At 47.8% G+C, this 21,756-nt stretch overlaps 3 protein-coding genes across 4 annotated transcripts; 2 read left to right on the top strand and 1 right to left on the bottom strand.

Annotated features, from left to right (window-relative positions):
* Nucleotides 1-2,340: 2,340 nt before the first annotated feature.
* LOC121010836 (uncharacterized) lies at nt 2,341-16,607 on the top strand. Its single transcript, XM_040444719.1, has 3 exons — nt 2,341-2,361; nt 2,399-2,762; nt 16,174-16,607. Exons 1-3 carry the CDS (start codon nt 2,341-2,343, stop codon nt 16,605-16,607), a joined length of 819 nt encoding a protein of 272 aa, XP_040300653.1.
* On the bottom strand, nt 5,200-7,696 carry LOC121010544 (transmembrane emp24 domain-containing protein 9-like). Of its 2 annotated transcripts, none has more exons than XM_040444254.1 (5): nt 7,458-7,696; nt 6,992-7,092; nt 6,536-6,661; nt 5,876-5,986; nt 5,200-5,695 (listed from the first exon to the last, which is right to left on the bottom strand). In XM_040444254.1, the coding sequence occupies exons 1-5, from the start codon at nt 7,585-7,587 to the stop codon at nt 5,546-5,548; spliced, it is 618 nt and encodes a 205-aa protein (XP_040300188.1). In that variant the 5' UTR covers nt 7,588-7,696; the 3' UTR covers nt 5,200-5,545. The 2 variants fall into 2 exon arrangements, with proteins under 2 accessions (XP_040300188.1, XP_040300187.1); XM_040444253.1 differs by having other exon boundaries at nt 5,840-5,986; nt 7,458-7,694.
* Nucleotides 16,608-17,058: 451 nt separating the features above from the next.
* Nucleotides 17,059-20,866, top strand: LOC121010543 (transmembrane emp24 domain-containing protein 9). Its single transcript, XM_040444252.1, has 5 exons — nt 17,059-17,272; nt 17,443-17,543; nt 18,309-18,434; nt 18,794-18,940; nt 19,995-20,866. Exons 1-5 carry the CDS (start codon nt 17,089-17,091, stop codon nt 20,142-20,144), a joined length of 708 nt encoding a protein of 235 aa, XP_040300186.1. The 5' UTR covers nt 17,059-17,088; the 3' UTR covers nt 20,145-20,866.
* Nucleotides 20,867-21,756: the final 890 nt, after the last annotated feature.

The following is a 21,756-nucleotide window of genomic DNA, read 5'->3' as shown; positions in this document are numbered from 1 at the left end:
GTGGAAAAGACCAATCTCAAAAGGTTGCATACTGTATGATTCCATTTATAGAACATTCTTGAAATGACAAAATCATAGAAATGTAGAACATAGACTCGTTGTTGTCTGGGGTTAAAGATGGGGTAAAGGAGTAGGAAGGTAGGCTACAATAGGTCAATATTATATTCCTGTGGTTATGGAAATATTCTGTGTCTTGACTGTATCAATGTCGATGTCTTGTTTGTGATATTGCATTATACTTGGGCAAGATTTACAATGGGGGAACTGGGTAATTGGTACACTGGATCTCTCTGTGTTGTTTCTTGCCACTGTGTTGTTTCTTGTGAATCTATAATTATCTCAACATAAAAAGTTTAATTTTACAAGTACTATAAGCTCTTATAAAATATTATCATTTATTAACTCTGCAATCATTTGTTAATTCTGAATGATGGTTACATCAACACTAATAGCATGTAGTTGTAATGACACCAAGAAAAACACAATCAGCAATTCACAGAAGAAATCAAATGACCAATAAGACATACTCAGTATCTGAGGAAACAAAAATTAAAAGGACGGGAGGGAGCCGAGGTGGCTCAGTTGGCTAAGCAGCCAACTTCGGCTCAGGTCATGATATCATGGTTCATGGGTTGGTGCACCGCGTCAGGCTCTGTGCTGACAGCTTAGAGCCTGGAGTCTGCTTCAGATTCTATGTCTCCCTCTCTCTGTCTCTCTGCCCATCTGTGTGTGCTCTCTCTCAAAAATAAATAAATAAACAAAAAAGAAAAAAATTAAAAGGGTGGGAAGGAAAGGAAATAAGTGGTAAATAAAGGGAAATACAACTTTTCATCCACTGATTTTGCAAAGATTAAAAAGCTTGAAAATGTTTGACCAGAGAGTGGAGAATAAGCACCAGGACACACTGTTGGTGAGACTGTAAATTGGCACAAAGTTTGAAAGGACAATTTTGTGATCTCTTATCAAAAAACTATGTCCTACAGTAATGCTTTTTTAGAAAATGAACATGAATTTTTATTTCAGCAATACAAAAGAGCAAATAATTAGGGGGGAAGAAAATTTAACCACTTCATCAGAGGAATGGTTAAAAAAATAAGGTACTGTATGAACCACGATTATGTTATATTGTTACTGTTAAGAAAAATGGTGGGGCCTCTGGGTAGCTCAGTCACTTAAGCATCTAACTCTTGATTTCAGCTCAAGTCATGAACTCACAGTTCCTGAGATGCAGCCCCATATCGGGCTCTGCAGTGACAATGGGGATCCTGCCTGTGATTCTCTCTCTCCCTCTCTCTCTCTCTGTCCCTCCCTCCCTCCAAAATAAATAAATAAGCATTAAGAAAGAAAGAAAGAAAGAAAGAAAGAAAGAAAGAAAGAAAGAAGAAAAATGAGGTAAAGACTTCCAATGAGGGGGAAATAACACATTCTCATAAAATTTTCTTCTTAGGGCCAAACAAAACACCAAAGAGGATGTAAATTAGAGAGAACACCTATGATTTCTGTAAAACCTTGACATGGCACAATTATAAACTGCTAACTCCAAGACCTGCCAAAATACGGTAGAATTTGTATAAAATCCAGGAAGGACAGTAAAACCAGGGTATTCAGACCTCTGCTGATCTCACACTGAGCACAGAGCTCTCCAAAACGGGGTGACTCTGCCCCAAGACCCCCATTAATACTCCTTTACCTGGTTGGGAAGGGGGGGGGGGGGGGGGGTTCCTGGAGCCATACAGACCAGAGTAGATGAGATTTAGGAGTGGATGGGTTTGGGAGGCAAGGAAATGGTAAAGAGAGTCTCCCAGGCTTTGTTTGTTTTGTTTTGTTTTAGGTTTATTTATTTTGAGAGAGAGACAGAGAGAGAACAAGCAGGCGAGGGAGAGAGGGAATCCCAAGCAGGCTCTGCGCTGTCAGCATAAAGCCTGACATGGGGCTCAAATCCACAAACCGTGAGATCATGACCTGAGCCGAGATCAAGAGTCGGATGCTTAAAGGACTGAACCACCCAGGTGCCCCCCTCTTTTTAATTTTTTTTTTTTTTCAAAGATAAATTCGTGCACTCTTGCAATGCCGAGGAAAGTCAGGGATCCTCGGTTTCAATCCTGTATGAGCTCATGATTCACTGCGACCACAAACATACTGCAGATACTTGCAGCATCTGTAAAAAGCTGAGAATCGCTACCACTTGCCGGATCACCAAGAAGATCCACGCAAAGGTTTCAATTCAGGAACGCCAATTCGACTCCAGGCAGTAGCAGCTCCCTATTCTGGTAATGCCCGGCCGAGGCCGCGGGACATCTCGGGACTTGTAGTCCAGCTGGTCGAACTCGCTATCCCGGCATGTCCCGCGGCGGCGTCAAGGTTACCACGCGCCGCCTGCTGCGGCTGCGGAGACTAGAGTAGGGTGGATGCCAAGTGCAAGTGGGAAGGGTGTTTTGCGCCCAGTGAAGGCGGGCTTGACTTCCATATCGGGGAGACCACAAAGAGCTTTATTGAAGAGATTCCGGACGAGACTATAATTATAGGTGCGGGCGGAGGGGGAGAGTGTGGAACAAGACCTTGGGGTGGGGAGAGTCAGCTCTTCCAGAGCCGGGAGCAGCCGGTCTCGCCGCGTGCTGGCGTGGGCCGAGTCCATGCCACCTCGCGCTCATCTGACCTCCAGGAAACTACCGGACGCAGCTGTATGACAAGCAGCGGAGGAGTACCAGCCGGCCACCCCCGGGCTCGGCATGTTCGTGGAAGTGAAGGACCCAGAGGACAAGGTGAGCCGACCCCAAAGCCCACGGAGCCCTCCGCCCTGCGCTTAGGCGCCAGACCAGGCAGGTGCTGGTACTTCCCCTCCTAGTTGCCGCATCTGCTGAACTGCTGAAGACAGTTGGGTGTTGTGAGAAGATCGCGCCCGGCTTTGCGCTCTAGGCCAAGCTTGGGCTGCTGCAGTGCTAGCGGCTCCTCTCAACCTCTTACCGACTGCTGCGTGACTCTGCCAAGTCACTGAGCTTCCCTGAGCCGGTTTCCTGGTCTGTGAAATGGAAACTCGCCTATCTTACAGGTGTGGTCGGTGCCTTAATTGTGGTGCTGGCAGTCAAAGAATTTTGTCAACTCTAACGCTGTGGCATCCAGACTTTAAGGTTTCACAGGACAGAGTGCTTTCCAAAACGAAGAAGCAACTGTTAGTTTCGCCAGATAAGGATATTAAAACAAAGGAAAACAAATCTTTAGTTGTCCCCTTTCATTTAACAATGGAGTCACCCCAAAAGAGTTGAAAGAGCAGGAGCTCTGAATGAAGGAAAGCCCTTCCCAGAAGCAGTCACATCTCAGCCTCTTCTCAGACTCTTCTCCCTTGCTAGATAAGCTTTTTTTTTTTTTTTTTTAAAGAGAGAGAGTGTGTCCCTGCAAGAGAGGGGGAGAGGAGCACAGAGAGAGAATCTTAAGCAGGCTCCATGCTCAACGTGGAGCCTGTGGCAGGGCTCGATCCCATGACCCTGGGATTATGAGCTGAGCAGAAATCAAGAATCCTCTGCTCAATCACCTGAGCCACCGAGGCTCCCTGTCAGATAAGTTTTCGGCAACTGCTGCTGAGCATCTCTGGACCTTCCTTTTAGTGTTGTGGAGTGCCTAAGGCTCTGTTTGCTAACTTTGTAGGCAGTGAGATCCTTAAGCCCTGTTTCCTTCCAGCCCCATCCTCCTTGTAACACTCGCTGAAGCCCCTTCTCTCTAGGTCATGTTGGTGGGGCAGTATGGCTGAAGGCAGGTTCACTTTCACCTCCCATACCCCCAGCAAACACCATATCTGTCCTGTGGTCTCTCTTAGAGTCGGGATTATGATATAGTGGCCTTTCAGTTTCCCCAAATTGCCATATTCTTTTTTGCCTTAGGGCTTCTGTAGGTGCTATTCCCTCTGGCCAGAACACACTTCTTCCAGCTAACTCCTAATCATAAATGCAATTCTAAAAAGCAGCATTTCCTGACCATCTAGACTAGGCTAGAGTTCCAATCATGTCAATCTTAGTGCACAGCCTTCTCCTCAGAAGCATGCATCACCCTTAGCTGTTGTTCAAGCCCTGCCTCATTTGGTGTCAGACCAGAGGCTCCGTGTGCAAGAGTGTGCCTTTCTGGATCACTCTGCTTCTCCTGTGGCAGACAGCAGAGCACCCCCCCTCCCCACACACACACATATGCACCAGCTTCAAGTAAGGGTAATGGACCCTATGATCACATACTCTGGTTACTCTCTAGTGGTTTCCCTCAGCCTTCAGTCCAGTCCATTCATACTTTCCAGAGGCCAGTCATGACCACACCCACAAATGAGCAACATCTCCAAGGCTTGCAGCGTCCCTCAAGAGTATCTTAGGGGAGGTTGTGTCTGTCCCAGGCGCCAAGAGCAGGGTTTGTCACAACTTCCCCCTCCTAATGGGGAGTCTCCCTTGGCCTTGATGATTTGGACTTGATTTTATTGATGAGTGAGCTTCCTTATGACAGAAAACATCAGATTCATATGAGCGCTGACTATATTCCAACAGAGCAACCAGCAGAGGGCTTGGTAAAACGTGGGCTAGATCAGGCAGATGCAGTGGGTACATAGATGCCTGGTTATCTATACTTGTGTGCGCATGTGAAGGCTGAGTCACAGGAATGCTGAACATAATGGAAACAATTACTTCCAATCTTGTTTAAGAAAAAGAAAGGAAGGAAGAGAGAGGGAGGGAAAGAGGAAGTAAGGAGGGAAGAAAGAGGAAGAAAGAAAAAGGAACAAAGAAAGGAAGGAGGGAAGGAGGGGGAAGAAGGAAAGAAAAGAGAAAAAGAATCTCCTGAAAAAAATCAACCAGTGACATCACAAAGAGAGACACAGATTGGCAGAAAATAGTAGGAAGACAGAGGTGCCCACCTGACCTCCTGGAAGAACCCAGCAGTCCAAGTGGCTAGAATAGCACATGAAGTTGACCCAACCCCAGAAAGAGACAGAGGATCCGCACAAGCGCTCAGGTTACCCATAAGATGGACCCAAATTGGACTTTTCTGGAAAGGACTCCACAAGTCGCTAAGGCTTTTGGAGTACAAGCTTCCATTTTGGGATCCATCCATTTGATGATCCCATCCATTTTGGGATCAGCCCCCACCAGTACATGTGGGGCCTCGCACACCTGTCAATATCTGGTTAGAAACAAAACACCGGAATGAATTGCAGAGTAGGAGGCAATAAATGCTTAGGTCAGAGAGTCTGCAGTTTATAATTCACTCTTAATTCTCCATCTTGGGATAGTTCATCCATCTGGTTTAGCCTGGGGATGGGGGCACCGTCACCCTCCTCAGCAGCACAGAGCCACACAGAATCCTTCAGCTCCCCGACCAAGTGTTTAGTGGGAAACCCATCCTTTCCCAAGTGCTGGCTGAGAAACCAGTTCAAAGAAGTCCTCTGTCCCCCTGCCAGTAAGCAAGGAAGCCCTGCAGGGTTGGGGGGTTGGGAACCAGGAAATAGACCAAGCCAGGCCACTTCCCATCAGTGAACAGAAGGGGAATGAGTTGGGGCTGGGTTTCTAGGGCCCACCTACACCAGCTTCTTGGCTTTAAAGAAACTCTTGAGGTGCTGCATCTGCCAGACACCTGTGGCCACGAGGATGAAGGTCTGCAGAATGGACCACCACAGCACCCGCTGGTTGGTGCTCTCGCTGGTCTGCCGGAAGCGCTCCTCTCGCCACTGTGGGAGGGGAGAAGGGAGTAGATACGCGTCCGGAACTGAATTGCACCCCCACCCACTCTGGGGAAGAGCGGGAAGCTTCCCTTCCCAGGAGGTGACACATCCCCCCCGTCCCAGCTGTGCCAGCCCAACCCAGCCCCTCACCCTCTGGTATTCCTGCTCCTTCTGGATCAACTCCACCTGCTCCACAAGCTGCTGGACACGCAGATGCAGCTGGGTCAGCTTGTCCTTGGCCGCAAACTCCGCGTAATCGTTGCTGCGTTCACCCAACTGCATATCCAAGTGAATCGCCTGGAACGGGGGAACCAAGGGTGGGAGTCAGGGAGCTTAGCTCCATGGACCTGCTGGAAATCTAGCTTCTGCATCCCAGCCTGGGCCTGACCCTGTTCCTCACACACCAACTTGTTGACTGGCCTTGCTCTGGGCGTCCAAACACCAGATCGGGACTCGGCTTGTGTGGAGTTGTATATTCAAAACACCAAGGATAGGGACAACATGTGCAAAGGAAACAGAGGTAAGACTCTGAGGCAGTTTACTAAAAGTCCTGTATTGGGAGATGACAATGGAGAGGCCTGAAGCAATCAGCAGAACAGCTCTGAATTTCACATGGTGAAACTCAGTCTGTATCCTAGGGATGGGGCAGGGAGCCGAGAGAGGATTTTAAGTCACGGTAACTCCCTCCCAAGGTCTCCTTTTATCCTCAAGATCTGTTCCCCATGTGCTTACTTCATGTAAAGTCCCAGCCCTACTCAACAGGCACCACCCACTGCACCCTTCTCACTCTAGAGGCAGAGAAATTGAGCCCCTGGGGACGGTGGACCTCCCACCTGCCACACTCACCAGCTTGCCGTCATAGAAGAGGGCGAACCGGATAGACTCAAGGTGGAGGCAGATCTGGTGCTCTCCTGGAGACTGGGAGGTGAAGGTGAAGCTGCCCTGAGGGCCGTACTGACGGGCCAGAAGGTTCTAGAGGAAGCAGCCTCCAGTGAGCACAGAGATGTTAGCCATACACCTGCTTCCAGGAGAATTGTACGGGTATCCCAGGTCTACACCCCCACAGGCCAGAGGGGACAGTGTGAAAGAAAGGACATCAGTTTGGCCAGAAATTCTCAGATCCCAGCATTGCCAATACAGAGTACAGTTTGCAAAGAGCATGGCCCTCCTTAAGCTATCCTGCCTGTGAGAAGACAGATCCTTCTGTGAGAAATGAAGGACTAGAGAAGGCTACACATTGACTCTGGGGGCCTGGGGGTGGGGGCCCGGTGGAAGGCTGCAAGGAGTAAAGGCCTGCCTCACCTTGTTCTCCGGGTCCTTCACAAACACAAATAAATTGATCCACTGGGGGGAGGGCTGGTACTTTTCCATAGCAGGGTCGTATAGCTCCGTCTTGTAGTTACCTAATGGAGAGGCAACGGAGGTGCAATCCCATCCATACCCATGATGGAGTCCCAGTGGTCAGGGGAGGAACAGGAAGATCTTGAGTCTGAGGAGACCGACCACGGCCCTCGGCCTCTCCTCCCTTCTCCAGCCCCACTTCTCTGCCATCATTCCAGTCTGGTTCAGACTAGCCTCCTAGGGCCCCCATCCCCGTCACAGGCAAGAGAAAGGATGCCTTGGCCAGACTGCTGTCCACCCATCCCTCTGAGCCCTACCCCCGGCAGGGGAGGGAAGATATGGGCCTGAGCTGGTGCCACCCATTTCCCTCCCCTCTCAGGACTCTAGGTGCAGGGAGGGCAAGGCCAGGACTGGCCGAGACGCGCACCTATGACCACGGTACCATCGGGGATCTCCTGGATGAAGCACTTCTCCTCCAGCTCGCGGACCTCGAGGTAGAACGCGTCCCCGGGGCCCATCAGCGCCAGCAGCTGCCCCAGCAGCAGCGGCAGGGCCATACCGGTTGCCCGCGCTGTGCCCCATCCCCGCCCGGGGCCAGCCCGGGGCCCAGCTCCTCGCGCCCCGCAGGCCCCCGCCACCTTCCCAGGCGAGTCCTCCGGTCTCCGCGCGGAGCCTGCGGAGACTGCAAACTCGCGCACGGACTACAACTCCCGGGAGCCCTCGCGTGGCCCCGCCCCCGGCGCGTTCCCGCCGACCCACGCTGCTGAGGGGCCAAGCGAGACCCCCGCCCCCAACAACCTGGAGGAACGCTCTGGAGCGCTTTCCGCCACCGGGCATCTCTTAATCCACGCAGAAACCCGGGGAGGCGTAGCTGCTGTTAGCCCATCTTGCCGATTGGGGTAACAGCTTCAGGGGCGGGGGGTTGCCCTCTGCAACATGCGGCGCAGCCACCCCAGATGTGTGCTGAAAGGATGGGGATAACGGGACGTTTATGACCTGGGCTTCTACCTAGAAGAGTTTAGGATTGATTAGGAGAGAGGGGGTGACATGGTGACATGGAATGAGAAGAGAAGCCCTGTGGGGTTTAGAGGCTGAAGCAGCAATTCAGGAAGGGGAGAGGGAAATGTCGCGGCTTTCGTGGAAGCGGTAGATTTGACTCAAGCCTTGAAGGATGATTAAGATCTCCCTGAGCAGCGAGAGACAAGAACAATTTAGGCAGGGGGGCCTAGGATTGCCTAGCAGCCAGTAGGCCAGTTAAGGAACTAGGGGAAGAAAAGTTACAGGAACTTTGAGGGTGAAGGTAATTGGGCCGAATCTAAGGGCACAGGAGGTGCCAGGCCCACATAATAGGGGAGCCCTTCATCCAGTGTACTTCCGTCTGCACTAGGAACCAGGAAGAGGTTGTGGGTGAGCCTGGAGGGGAGAGAAGATAGCAGGAAAGCCACTGGAAAAGGATAGCAGTACACAACCGAAAGGGGTGGGAGAGTGGAGCCAACATGACAAAATGGGAGCGGAGAAAAAACAAATCTAGAGAATTCCAAAGCCCACAATGCCCTGTGAGAATAGTGTAGACCCAAACATGTCAGTAGAAAGATATAGTTCAACCCAGGTAGTGGGATGAAGTCTTCCACCACCTAGTGCCTGTGGTGCTAAGAGATGCTCATTAGTTTATTCTGCAATGTGTGGTGGTGGTGGTGGTGGTGGTGGTGGTGGTGGTGGTGATGATGATTTTTTTTTTTAATTTTTTTTCAACGTTTATTTATTTTTGGGACAGAGAGAGACAGAGCATGAACGGGGGAGGGGCAGAGAGAGAGGGAGACACAGAATCGGAAACAGGCTCCAGGCTCCGAGCCATCAGCCCAGAGCCTGACGCGGGGCTGGAACTCACGGACCGCGAGATCGTGACCTGGCTGAAGTCGGACGCTTAACCGACTGCGCCACCCAGGCGCCCCAATTTTTTTTTTAATAAGTTTTTTTTTTTTTTTTTTTTTTGAGAGGGGCACCTGGGTGTCTCAATAGGTTAAGTGTTTGACTTCGGCTCAGGTCATGGTCTCGTGGTTCATGAGTTCAAGCGCCGCATCATGCTTTGTGCTGTCAGCTCAGAGTCTGGAGCCTGCTTCGGATTCTTTGTCTCCCTCTCTTTCTGCCTCTCTTCAGCTTGCTCGCTCTCTCTCTCTCTCTCTCAAAAGTAAATAGACATTAAAAGAAATTTAAAAAAATTTTTTTAATCTTTATTTATTTTTGAGAGAGAGACAGAGTGTGAGCAGGGGAGGAGCAGAGAGAGAAAGGGAGGCACAGAATTCAAAGCAGGCTCCAGGCCCTGAGCTGTCAGTACAGAGCCCGACACGGGGCTGGAACCCATGAACCATGAGATCATGACCTGAGCCAAAGTCTGACACTCAACCGACTGAGCTACCCAGGCACCCCAAAAGAAATTTTTTTTAAAAATAAGTTGTTTTGAGAGAGAGAGAGAGCACGTTTGAGCAGGGGAGGGAGAAAGAGAGACAGAGAATCTTAAGCAGGCTTCACACCCAGCATAGAGCCCAACATGGGGCTTGATCTCATGACTGTGAGATCGTGACCTGAGAGAAATTAAGTCAGACACTTAACCAACTGAGCCATCTAGGTGCCCCTTTAAATAAGGTTTTATTTATTTAAGTAATGTCTACACCCAACATGGGGCTAGAACTCACAACCCTGAGATCAAAAGTCACATGCTCTCCCAACTGGAGCTAGCCAGGCACCCTGATGATCATCTTTTTTGTTCTTTAATGCCCGGCACTATTATAATCACTTTTTAATTGATTCCTTTTATGTTTTATTTATTTTTGAGAGAGCACAAGGGGGTAAGGGGCAGCGAAAGGGGGACAGAGGATCAGAAACAGGCTGTGCACTGACAGGCTTACAACAGTGAGCCCGATGTGGGGTTCAAACTTCACGAACCGTGAGATCATGACCTGAGCCGAAGTCGGACGCTCAACTGACTAAGCCACCCCAGTGTCCCTGTAAGCACTTTTTAAGTTCACTAAGTGAACTAATCTTTTAAATATTGTTAGGCAGACTCTAATGCTATTCCAGTTTAATAGCTAGAGAGGGAAACAGCTGCAAAGTTGAGTAAAAACTTGCCCAAGATCACCCAGTTGATAAGTGGCAGGCATTTGCTGACACGAACTCTGGTCCAGGTGTTATGACACATGTTGGACATGAAAATGAATTAGACCTGCCATCTGCCATCTAAGAGCCCACTAAAAGAAAAGGAGCAATTACAATACAGTGTTTTAAGACTGATAATATATTTTAGTTACCGGAATTGTCCCCTCATGTTAATGGTGTGGCTCGTTGACAATCCTAGGAGAGTGTTTCTTACTTCCTCATTTGGAATGACTATTAAACAAAAATGACAGATTCAGATATTAATAACAGTCACGCTTTATAAAGGCCAAATAAACAAGAGCTGAAAAGCATCTGTTGATTTGGGAACTAGTTGTCTACCAGGGAATGTAGCTACAGCTGGGAGCAAAGGCAGAAAAGCGAGGACTCCGGTTTGGGAGACAGGGGTGCTGTCCTTGGTCCTGATTGTTCTCTGAACCAACACTACCACCACCTGGAGTAAAGTATTGGCTTTGTTTTGTTTCCAATAAAATGTGCAATCCCTCATAAGCCAATACTCTTATAAAATACAATTAAAAATGAAACTAATCATGTGCTTGGATATCACATCAATGTTAAACTTCTATAAAAGGTTCTAAAAACTCAATTTCTGTACTTAAATCATTGCAGACCTGTAACAAACATGGATGGACCAGTGGCAGCCCCCACACCCCACTATATGAGTAACCAGTCTTGCGTGGAAGTGGTCCATTGATCAGACTACTCACAGAAATCCCCCAAAGAGTAAAAAGTGGAAAATGCTTGCATCAAAATACATGTAAGGAGATAGTGCACCAGTGAGATTTCAAAGCCCGGAATCCAGACATTAAGAAGGGGGAATATGACTGCCCAAGGAGTAAAAGTGTTTTGTTAAAAATAGAACAGCCTATTTCTGATCGATGACGAGGCTAGGAACATAAGAGCAGTGAACCCACCAGTCTGCGATCCTCCCACTTGACAAAAAGCTCGTTCCACAATTGCTGCCAAGACCACTGAACCTGGGTGCCATTTGCCAGATTAAAAGAAGACACTGCGGTGCCACATCTACTTGCCCCATCTGTGGTTCACCCAAGACCTCAGAATTTGATGGGTTTTTTTTAATAGGAGAGATTTATTTGAAGACATATTACAGCATATAAAACTACATAAAGACTTAATTTCCACTCAAACACTGGTAGATTTGATATAATTCATAATAAAAAAACTTTTTAAAATTTTATTTTATGTATTTTGAGAGAGGGGAGAGGGACAGAGAGAATCCCAAGTAGGCTCCATATTGTCAGCTCAGAGCCTGATGTGGGGCTCGATCCCACGAACTGTGAGATCATGACCTGAGCCGAAATCAAGAGTCAGATTCTTAACCGACTGAGCCACCCAGGTATCCCTCTCACCACTCTTATTTAACATTGTATCAGAAGATCTAGTAACTGTAAGAAGGCTAAGAAAAAAAAAGGCATGCGGATGGGAAAGGAAGAAATAAAACTGTCCCTATTTGTAGATGACATGATTATATATTTAGAAAAGTCTAAGAAATCCATAGATTTCCTAGAACTAATAAATGAATTCAGCAAGTTTGTATAACATAAGAGCAACATGTACAAATCAATCACATGTCTACATACTAACAATAAATATAAGGAAACCAAAATTAAAAACAATATGATTTACAGTCAGTTCATAGAAAATGAATTACTCACGTGAATCTTAACAAAATACGCATAAAATCTGTTTGCTGAAAATTACAAAATTCTGATGAAGAAAAAGTCAAAGAAGACCAAATAAATGCAGAGACATACTGTGTTCATAGATCAGAACACTCAACATAGTAAATATGGCAATTCTTTCCAAACTATTACCCAAGTTTAACACAATTCATGTCAAAGTCCCACCAGGAGTTTTGTTTTATTTTAATTTTTTCAATTTATTTTTGACAGAGAGAAAGACAGAGCATGAGCAGGGGAGGGACAGAGAGAGAGAGGGAGACAGAATCTGAAGCATGCTCCAGCTCTGTGCTGACAGAGCTTGAACCCACAGACCACAAGATCATGACCTGAGCTGAAGTCGGACACTCAACTGACTGAGCCACCCAGGCGCCCCAGGAGTTGTTTTTTTTTTTTTAACATAGACAAGATTATTCTAAAATTTACATGGAGAGGCAAAGGAACTAGCATAACTAAAACATTCGTGAAGAAGAATAAAGTGGCAGAAATCAGTCTACCTGATTTCAAGACATTGTATGCCTTAGTCAAAAAATCAAAACTATAGGGACACTGGTGTGGCTCAGTTGGTTAATCATCCAACTCTTGATTTTGACTCAGGTCACGATCCCACAATTTGTGGGATGAAGCCCTGCATTGGGCTCTGTGCTGACAGTGTGGATCCTTCTCGGGATTCTCTCTCCCTCTCTCTCTCTGACCCTCCCCTGCTTGCGCTCACTCTCTCTCTCTCTCTCTCTCTCTCTCTCTCTCTCTCTCCCTCCCCCCTCTCAAAATAAATAAAAACTTTTAGAATATATCCTGCACCAAAGTAGTACATTTGTTACAATCAATGAACCTACATTGACACATTATTTTCACCCAAAGTCCTTAGTTTACATTGGGAGTCCATCTTGGTGTTTTACATTCTATGGTTTTGGACATGTATCTACCATTATAATGTCATATAGAATAGTTTCATTGCCCTAAGAATACTCTGCATTCTGCCTATTCATCCCTCCTCCTCCCTTCCTGGCAACCACTGATCTTTTGCCTTTTCTAGAATGTTGCATGGTTGGAATCATACAGTAACAACGTTTTTTGGATTGGCTTCTTTCACTTAGCAATATGCATGTAAGGTTTCTCCATGTCTTTTCATGGCTTGATAGCCCATTTCTTTTTGGCACTAAATAATATTCCATTATCTGTATGTACCACAGTTTATTTGTACACTCACTTACTGAAGGACATCTTGGTTGCTTTCAAGTTTGGGCAAGTATAAATAAAGCTGCTACAAATATCTTTATGCAAGATTTTGTGTGGACATAACTTTTCAATTTATTTGGGTAAATACCAAGGAGCCCTATTGCTGGATTACATGCTAAGAGTATGTTTAGTCTTATAAGAAACTATCAAACTATCATCCAAAATGGCTGTAACATTTTGCATTCTCACCAGCAATGAATAAGAGTCCCTGTTGCACCATAACCTTACCAGCATTTGGTGTTGGTTGTCAGTGTTTGGATTTTTATCATTCTAATAGGTCCCTGGTGGTATCTCATTGTTTCAATTTGCATTTCCCTAATGACATATGATCATAACCAGGTTTTCATATGCTTTTTTTGCCATGTATGATCTTCTTTGCTGAACAGTCTGTTCAGATCTCTTGCTCATTTCTTCATTGGGTTATTCATTTCTTACTGTGGAGTTTTAAGGGTTCTTTGTATATTTTGTTGTTTTTTGTCTGTTCTTTGTATATTTTGGGTAGCAATTATTTCTGATATACATCCTTTACAGAGATTTTCTCCCAATTTATGGCTTGGCTTCTCATTCTCTTGAAAATAGCCTTTTCTATTATTTTTTTTTAATGGTCATTTATTTTTGAGAGCAGAGACAGAGCGTGAGTTGGGTAGGGGCAGAGAGAGAGGGAGACACAGAATCTGAAGCAGGCTCCAGGCTCTGAGCTGTCAGCGCAGAGCCTGATGAGGGGCTATAATTCACAAACCATGAGATCATGAGCGGAGCCGAAGTTGGACTTAGCCACCCAGGCACCCCTTGAAGATAGCCTTTTCAACAAGTGATGCTAAGTTATTTGCCATCCTTTGACACACACACACACACACACACACACACACACACACACACACAAGACTTGACTTATACCTCACACTTTATTAAAAAAATGAACTCAAAATAGAATATAGATTTAAATATAAAGTATAAAACTATAAAGCTTTTATTTTTTAAATGTTTATTTATTTTTGAGAGCATGAGCAGGGGAGGGGCAGAGAGAGAGGGAGAGAAAGACACACAGAATCTGAAGCAGGCTCCAGGCTCTGAACTGTCAGCACAAAGCCCGATGCGGGGCTCGAACCCACTGACGGCGAGATCATGGCCTGAGCTGAAGTTGGCTGCTTAACCGACTGAGCCACCCAGGGGTCCCTAAATTCCTCTAAATTAGTAGTTAAACATGTAAATTCCTTTCCCACATTCTTCTGTGTATATTTTACAGCTATTTTCTTTGTGGTTACCATGGGGGTTACATTTAATATCCTAAAAGTTAAAACATTCCAATTTGAATTTATACCAGTTTACCTTCAGTAACACCCAAAAACTCTCTGCTCCTTTTAACAGCTAGCTCTGTTCTCACCCTTTTCTGTGACTGATATCAAACAAATTATATGTATACACATCGTATGTAGTAGTTACTTTTTTTGCTATAATTGTTGATACAAGCAATAAACTGCTTAAATCTCCAGAGAATTAACTAAGTGAAAAAAGCCAATCGTAAAAGGTTATATACTGTATGATTCCATTTATACATTCTTGAAATGACAAAATTATAGAAATGAACACAGATCAGTTGTCTGAAGTTAAGGAGATGGTGAAAAAGAGGTGCCTGGATGGTTCAGTTGGTTAAGTGGCTGACTTCAGCTCAGGTCATGATCTCACAGTTCTTGAGTTTGAGCCCCACATCAGGCTCTCTGCTGTCAATGCAAAGCTTGCTCTGGATCCTCTGTCTCCCTCTCTACTCCTCCACGCACACTCTCTCTCTCTCCCAAAACTAAAAATTTTAAAAATTAAAAAAATTTAAAAAAACAAGGAGCGCACCTGGGTGGCTCTGTTGGTTGAGCGTCCAACTCCTGATTTTGGCTCAGGTCATGATCTCATGCCTTGTGGTTTCAAGCCCCACATAGGGCCCTCTGCTGTTAGTGAGGAACCTACTTCAGATCCTCTGTCTCCCTCTCTCTCTCTCTGCCCCTACCCCACTCTCACACATCCTCTCTCAAAAACAAATAAACATTAAAAAAAAAAAAAAAAAAAGGAAAGGATGAAAGAATAGGGAAGTGAGTGTGGCTTTAACACACAACATGAGGGATCCCTATGGTGATGGAAATGTTCTGTGTCTTGACTATCAATGTCAATGTCTTGTTTGTGATATTGCATTATACTTGGGCAAGATATTACAATGGGGGAAACTGGGTAATTGGTACACTGGATCTTTCTGCATTGTTTCTTGCAACTGCATGTGAATCTATAGTTATCTCAACATAAAAAGTTTAATTTTACAAATACTAGAAACTTATTATAAAATGTTATTGTTTATCAATTCTGTAATCATTTGTTAATTCTGTGTGATGGTTACATCAACACTAATAGCATGTAGTTATAATAGCATTAAGAAAAACACAACCAGGGGCACCTGGCTGGCTCAGTCAGCTTAGCGTCTGATACTTGATTTGGGCTCGGGTCATGACCTAATAAATTGGTGGGTTGGAGCCCTGCGTTGGAGGCTGACAGTGTGGAGCCTCTTTGGGATTCTCTCTCCCTTTCTCTCTCTGCCCCTCTCCTGTTCATGATCTCTCTCTCTCTCTCTCAAAAATAAATAAACATTTAAAAAAAAAAAAAAAAAAAAAAAGGTTGAGAACATTAGACCAGAGTGTGGAAAATAAGCATTAGGACAGACACACTGCTGGTGAGACTGTAATTGGCATGAAGTTTGAAAGGGCAATTTTGGGGCGCCTGGGTGGCGCAGTCGGTTAAGCGTCCGACTTCAGCCAGGTCACGATCTCGCGGTCTGTGAGTTCGAGCCCCGTGTCAGGCTCTGGGCTGATGGCTCAGAGCCTGGAGCCTGTTTCCGATTCTGTGTCTCCCTCTCTCTCTGCCCCTCCCCTGTTCATGCTCTGTCTCTCTCTGTCCCAAAAATAAATAAAAAACGTTGAAAAAAAAAAAAAAGGAGATCAAGACTTACAATGAGGGGGAAATGTCAACAGATTGCCATTAAACTTCCCTCCACAGGGCCAAACGAAATAACAAAGAGAAGCCGAAGTAGAGAGAAAACCTCCAACTTCTATGAAATCTTGACGATGCACACAGTCATAAACTGCTGCCACAATACACTAGACTATGGATCAAATCCAGGAAGGACACGAAGGGCAGACTCAGACCTCTGTTCATTTCACACTGCGCGCAGAGACCTCCAAAACGGGGCGACCCTGGCCCAAGACCCCAATACTCCTTTACTAGCGGGCCCCTGGGACACCGAACCACCTTCGGAGAGAAGTCATCAGGGCAGTGCTCCGGCAGCAACACTCGCGTGGATGATGTCCGGTACTGATGAGAGTGCGGGGGGCGGGGAGTGGAGGAGGGGGGGAGGGGAGACCGGGGACCATACAGACCAGGGTAGACCAGATTTACCAATGGATGGGTTTCAGGTGGCAAAGACGTGGTAAAATGAGACCTCAGCTTTTTGTTGTTGTTGTTTTTGTACTTTAATTTTTTTTTTCCAAGATAAGTTGGTGCACTGTTTGTGTCACTTTTTAAAGTTCAGTTTTTAAAAATAGAAGAAAGCCCAGAGTGTCGGATGCAATCCCGAGGAAAGTCAGGGATCCTCGGTTTCAATCCTGTATCTGCTCGTTATTCACTGCGACCGCAACCAAACTGCGTTACTTGGAGCATCTGTAAAAATTTTATAAACACTAGTAGTCGCCCCGCCGCCAGGGCGATTAACAAAAAAAAAAAGGTTTCAATTCTTGGGCGGTAATTCGGAAGCAGGCGTAAGCTGCTCCCCAATCGCGTACTGCCTCGCCGCGGCCGCGGGGTATCTCGGGACTTGTAGTCCAGCCAGTCGAACTCGCTGTCCCGGCAGGCCCCGCAGCGGCGGCAGGGCTACGTGGCGCCGCGGGCTGCGACTGCGCCGGCAGGTGGAGCAAGATGGCTGCGGAGCAGGGCGTGAGGGTCGTCGGGCCCCGGCCCGGAGGGGGACTGGGAAGGGTGATTCGCGCCCTCGTGCTGCTTCTGTGTTTTGTGGCCCGCGGAGGCGCGCTTTACTTCCACATCGGGGAGACCGAAAAGAAGTGCTTTATTGAGGAGATCCCGGACGAGACCATGGTTATAGGTGCGGGCGGAGGGGGAGAGTTTGGAACAAGACCTTGGTCTTGGGGCGGGGGCTGCGGGAGAGTCACCTTTTCCAGAAAGGGGAGCAGCCGGTCTCGCCGCGTGCTGGCGTGGGCCGACTCCGCCCCACCTCGCGCTCATCTGACCTGGACTCACCCCACTTCCCTCCAGGAAACTACCGGACGCAGCTGTATGACAAGCAGCGGGAGGAGTACCAGCCGGCCACCCCCGGGCTCGGCATGTTCGTGGAGGTGAAGGACCCAGAGGACAAGGTGAGCCGACCCCAAAGCCCACGGAGCCCTCCGCCCTGCGCTTAGGCGCCAGACCAGGCAGGTGCTGGTACTTCCCCTCCTAGTTGCCGCATCTGCTGAACTGCTGAAGACAGTTGGGTGTTGTGAGAAGATCGCGCCCGGCTTTGCGCTCTAGGCCAAGCTTGGGCTGCTGCAGTGCTAGCGGCTCCTCTCAACCTCTTACCGACTGCTGCGTGACTCTGCCAAGTCACTGAGCTTCCCTGAGCCGGTTTCCTGGTCTGTGAAATGGAAACTCACCTATCTTACAGGTGTGGTCGGTGCCTTAATTGTGGTGCTGGCAGTCAAAGAATTTTGTCAACTCTAACGCTTTGGCATCCAGACTTTAAGGTTTCACAGGACAGAGTGCTTTCCAAAACGAAGAAGCAACTGTTAGTTTCGCCCGATAAGGATATTAAAGGAAAGCAAAAGAAAAAAAATCATTGGTTGTCACTTTTCATTAAAAAAAAAAAAGAACCACACACAAAAAAGAGTTGAAATGGCAGGAGCTCTGAATAAAGAGCCCTTTCCAACCGCAGGCCCACGTCACCTTCATTTTAGATTCTTCACCCCTGCCCCCAGAAGTTCTCAGACAAGCTTTGGCAACTACCGCTGAGCAGCTTTGGAGCTTTTAGTGTGTGGGGTGCCTATGTCTCTGTCGGCTAACTTTTGAGGCTCAGAGAGCCTTAAGACTTCTTTCCTTCCAGCCCCATCCTTTCTATAACACTCACTGAAGGCTTTTGTCTCCAGGTGATCCTGGCCCGGCAATATGGCTCTGAAGGCAGGTTCACTTTCACCTCCCATACCCCCGGCGAACACCAGATCTGTCTTCACTCCAATTCCACCAAGTTCTCCCTTTTTGCTGGAGGCATGCTGGTGAGTGGACCCACGTGGGGCTCGTAGCTTTCAACCTCTAAACCCTGGTGGGGCCTGGAGACTGGCGGTGCTTTGGATGTGAGATGAGTGTGTCAGATTTTGTGTCTCCTAATAATTTTGGGTTTCCGCTGAACATCTGGGCACAGTCCCTGAACTTCTTGTATGTGCCTTGGTCCAAGTGTCAGCCAAGTTTATTCATGCCTGTTTGCCTAGAGCCCCATAGGGCTGGACACTGTGGAGGCCTCAGCACTGGACGAAATGCACAAATGAAGGAAGGTAGGGGGACCAGCTGTCAGTGCCTGGCAGGAAGATGGAGCAGGGCTGCCCGATTTCTTTTTCTCTCCCTTGTCTGTCCCCAGAGAGTTCACCTGGACATCCAGGTGGGTGAACACGCCAACGACTACGCAGAAATTGCCGCCAAAGACAAGTTGAGTGAGCTGCAGCTACGAGTGAGACAGCTGGTGGAGCAAGTGGAGCAGATCCAGAAAGAGCAGAACTACCAACGGGTATGTGGTTGGGCCGGGAGCTCCTGGGTGGGCTTCTTCCCAGAAGCCTTTCCCTGGCTCAGCCAGGAGTGGCATGTGTGTCAGATTCATTATGAAAGCCAAGGGACTTAACTGTGCCGCTTTGCAAGTCTAAAAGGTGGGGTGGGGATCACTAACTCCAGTGTGTAACCAAGGAGACAGGCTCTTGAGAGGCCATCATTGCTCTAAATCCCAGTTACATGTACACAGTGACAGAGCGGGAATTGATATTAATACCTTGGGTGTTATTTCCATGGCTCCAGGTGCTTCCAGGACCAGCTGTTTCAAACTCATTTGTGTCCAGGAGCCAGGCGGTACTATGAATGAATCTGTGACCATAAGGACTGTTGTGTGTCTAATCCTCAGTGGCCTCGGTTAATTGTCAACCCAGGGTAGCCTTGCAGATAGATACGCTAGCCCTGGCTTTTAAGAGAAGCTAGAGATCCAAGTGTTTTGATGTGAATTTTTACCAGGTTTTAACTATTGGCGAAACACATCCAGCCACTGGGCCACCAGTTTGCAACTTGTGCCCACAATCCTCGAGGAGCAGTTGGGGAAGACCTGGGCAGAGAGCTTAGAGCACGTGCACTCCTGAGTGCTATAGGGCAGCTCTGTCTGACGGGGTGATACTACTGGCACTTCACCTCCCCCCCCCCCCCCCCCACTGGCTCCAGGAGAGGACCAGGGGAGGGCTGTACCTGACACATGAGCAGACAGAGGTTGGTTGGTTGGTTTGAAGTAGGCTGCATGCCCAGTGTGGAGCTTCAACCCCAAGAGTTGCATGCTCTACCAGCTGAGCCAGCCAGGCACCCCCAAGCAAACAGACTTAAATGAGTGGGTTCCTGGAGGTCATCTGGCTGGGGAGGATGAATACAGTCCCCAGATGGGGTCTCTGGCTCTTTGCAGACACTTGATTGGAACCTGGGCATAGCTCCTTGATTCTGGGGCATCCTCTGCAAAGGGAACCCAGCAGTTAGAGTGGCGCCAGGTGGTGCCCAGCAAACTTAAGCTCCTCTTCCGCTCTCCCCTCCCACAGTGGCGAGAGGAGCGTTTCCGGCAGACCAGCGAGAGCACCAACCAGCGGGTGCTGTGGTGGTCCATTCTGCAGACCCTCATCCTCGTAGCCATCGGCGTGTGGCAGATGCGACACCTCAAGAGCTTCTTTGAAGCGAAGAAGCTGGTGTAGCCAGCTCACAGGCCATCCTTCCTCCCGGGCTGGGGGAGAAAGGGCCTCCTGGAACTGATTTCTCTCTAGCAGGAGGACTGGTTCCGAGCCATGGATGTCTGGAGGGGAAAGGGGCTACAGGCACCCCAGGCACAAGTTTAGGGCAGGAGCTTAGCTGGCTAATACTGAGCAGGTGGTGGGGCAATGCCTGTCCCCTCCCCTGGGCTCTAAGCCCTTTGCAGTAATCACCCAGGGTCTGGTGAAGCCACTGGGAGCCCCATTGGCACCTCAGAATCACAGTGTTACTGATCAGGGATGTGAGGCTGTTGTCTGGGGTGGCTGGGGAGGGGGGAGTGGGTAGGCACGCCAGTCGTTTTTCTGTCTTCCTTTGCTAACTTGGGATTTGAGCAGGTTGGGGTGTGGCCGTGATTCCCTGCCACCCTGGGAACCTCACTGTACCCTCCGTGGGCCTAGACCCAGACTGTAGATCCAGGGTATGTGTGTCAATGGAGGGTGGGGTTGAGGGGGTTGCAGTGTGGGAAACTAGCCCTGAGGTTGCCCTCAGCTTCTCAACATGGTTGTCCTTTTGGTGGCTTGAGGAACTGGGGTCAGGCCAGGCAGAGGCCTTGGTGCTGGCTGGGGATGGGGCCTGCAAAGTCTTAGTTACTGATTTCATTTTCAACAAGTCTAGGTTTGTTACATTGGTTTCCCAATAAAAAATAAAAAAATTCGCTTGTCCCACATAAAGTGACTGTGCCACCGAGGTGCTCAGGGAACGTCAGTTCTTCTATGCAAAGCACTTAACATTCCAAGATGAATACCCACCTGTGAAGTTCATTCTTTCCCTCCCCTCTATACCTTTCTGTAGCAGGGGATAGTGGGTTTGCCCAAGAGCATAAAACAAGTGAATGGTGGGGGGTTGGTGCCTTGTTCAGGAAGGTAGTGTGCATTGAACAGAAGAGCACTGCAGGTTTGGGAAGGACAGAAATCCTTGGGCTGGCAGGGATGAGGATGTAGATGGTCTTAACCAACAGAATGGGATTTCAGGAGGACCTCGAAGGAGAAGGATTCGGATGTAAGAAGGCAGAGCAGCCGTGGTTGGAAGCCCTGGCAGATGGCTGGCATGGAGGTGGATGGACATGGTTTCCACTGGAGTTTAGGGAGGGGGCTGAGGAAGCCGTTAAAGGAGGTTGGTTAGAGTTAGAAGAGACTCGCGTATTACCCAGTGTTTGACACAGTTTTGGGTACAAGAACCGAAGATAAATTTGAGGAAGGTGAATCCAGCAGGGTGTGAGAAAGAGACAGGCTGGGGAGACCAGGCTGTGGACTACTTGAACTGACAAGGGGATATGGTCTGACCTCATACTACCTCCTAGACCTCTTCCACAATAAAAACAAAAAACTTGTTTAGAATAGCCTTAGCGTTACAGAAAATTCATGATGTTAGTTCTCCCTATTATTGTCATGCACCAGTATGGTACAAGTGTTCAAGTTAATGAAACAGTATTGATACATTATCTTAGTTTTATTTAAGTAATCTCTACACCCCACATGGGGCTCAAACTCAGGACTCCAAGATCAAGAGTTGCACGCTATTGAGCCAGCCAGGCTCCCAATATGTTATTTTTAACTA

Source organism: Herpailurus yagouaroundi, unplaced genomic scaffold (genome assembly GCF_014898765.1).
Source record: "Herpailurus yagouaroundi ecotype Mexico unplaced genomic scaffold, PumYag 192, whole genome shotgun sequence".
In the NCBI taxonomy this organism is placed as follows: domain Eukaryota; kingdom Metazoa; phylum Chordata; class Mammalia; order Carnivora; family Felidae; genus Herpailurus; species Herpailurus yagouaroundi.
This window is presented reverse-complemented; position numbering and strand designations above follow the sequence as displayed.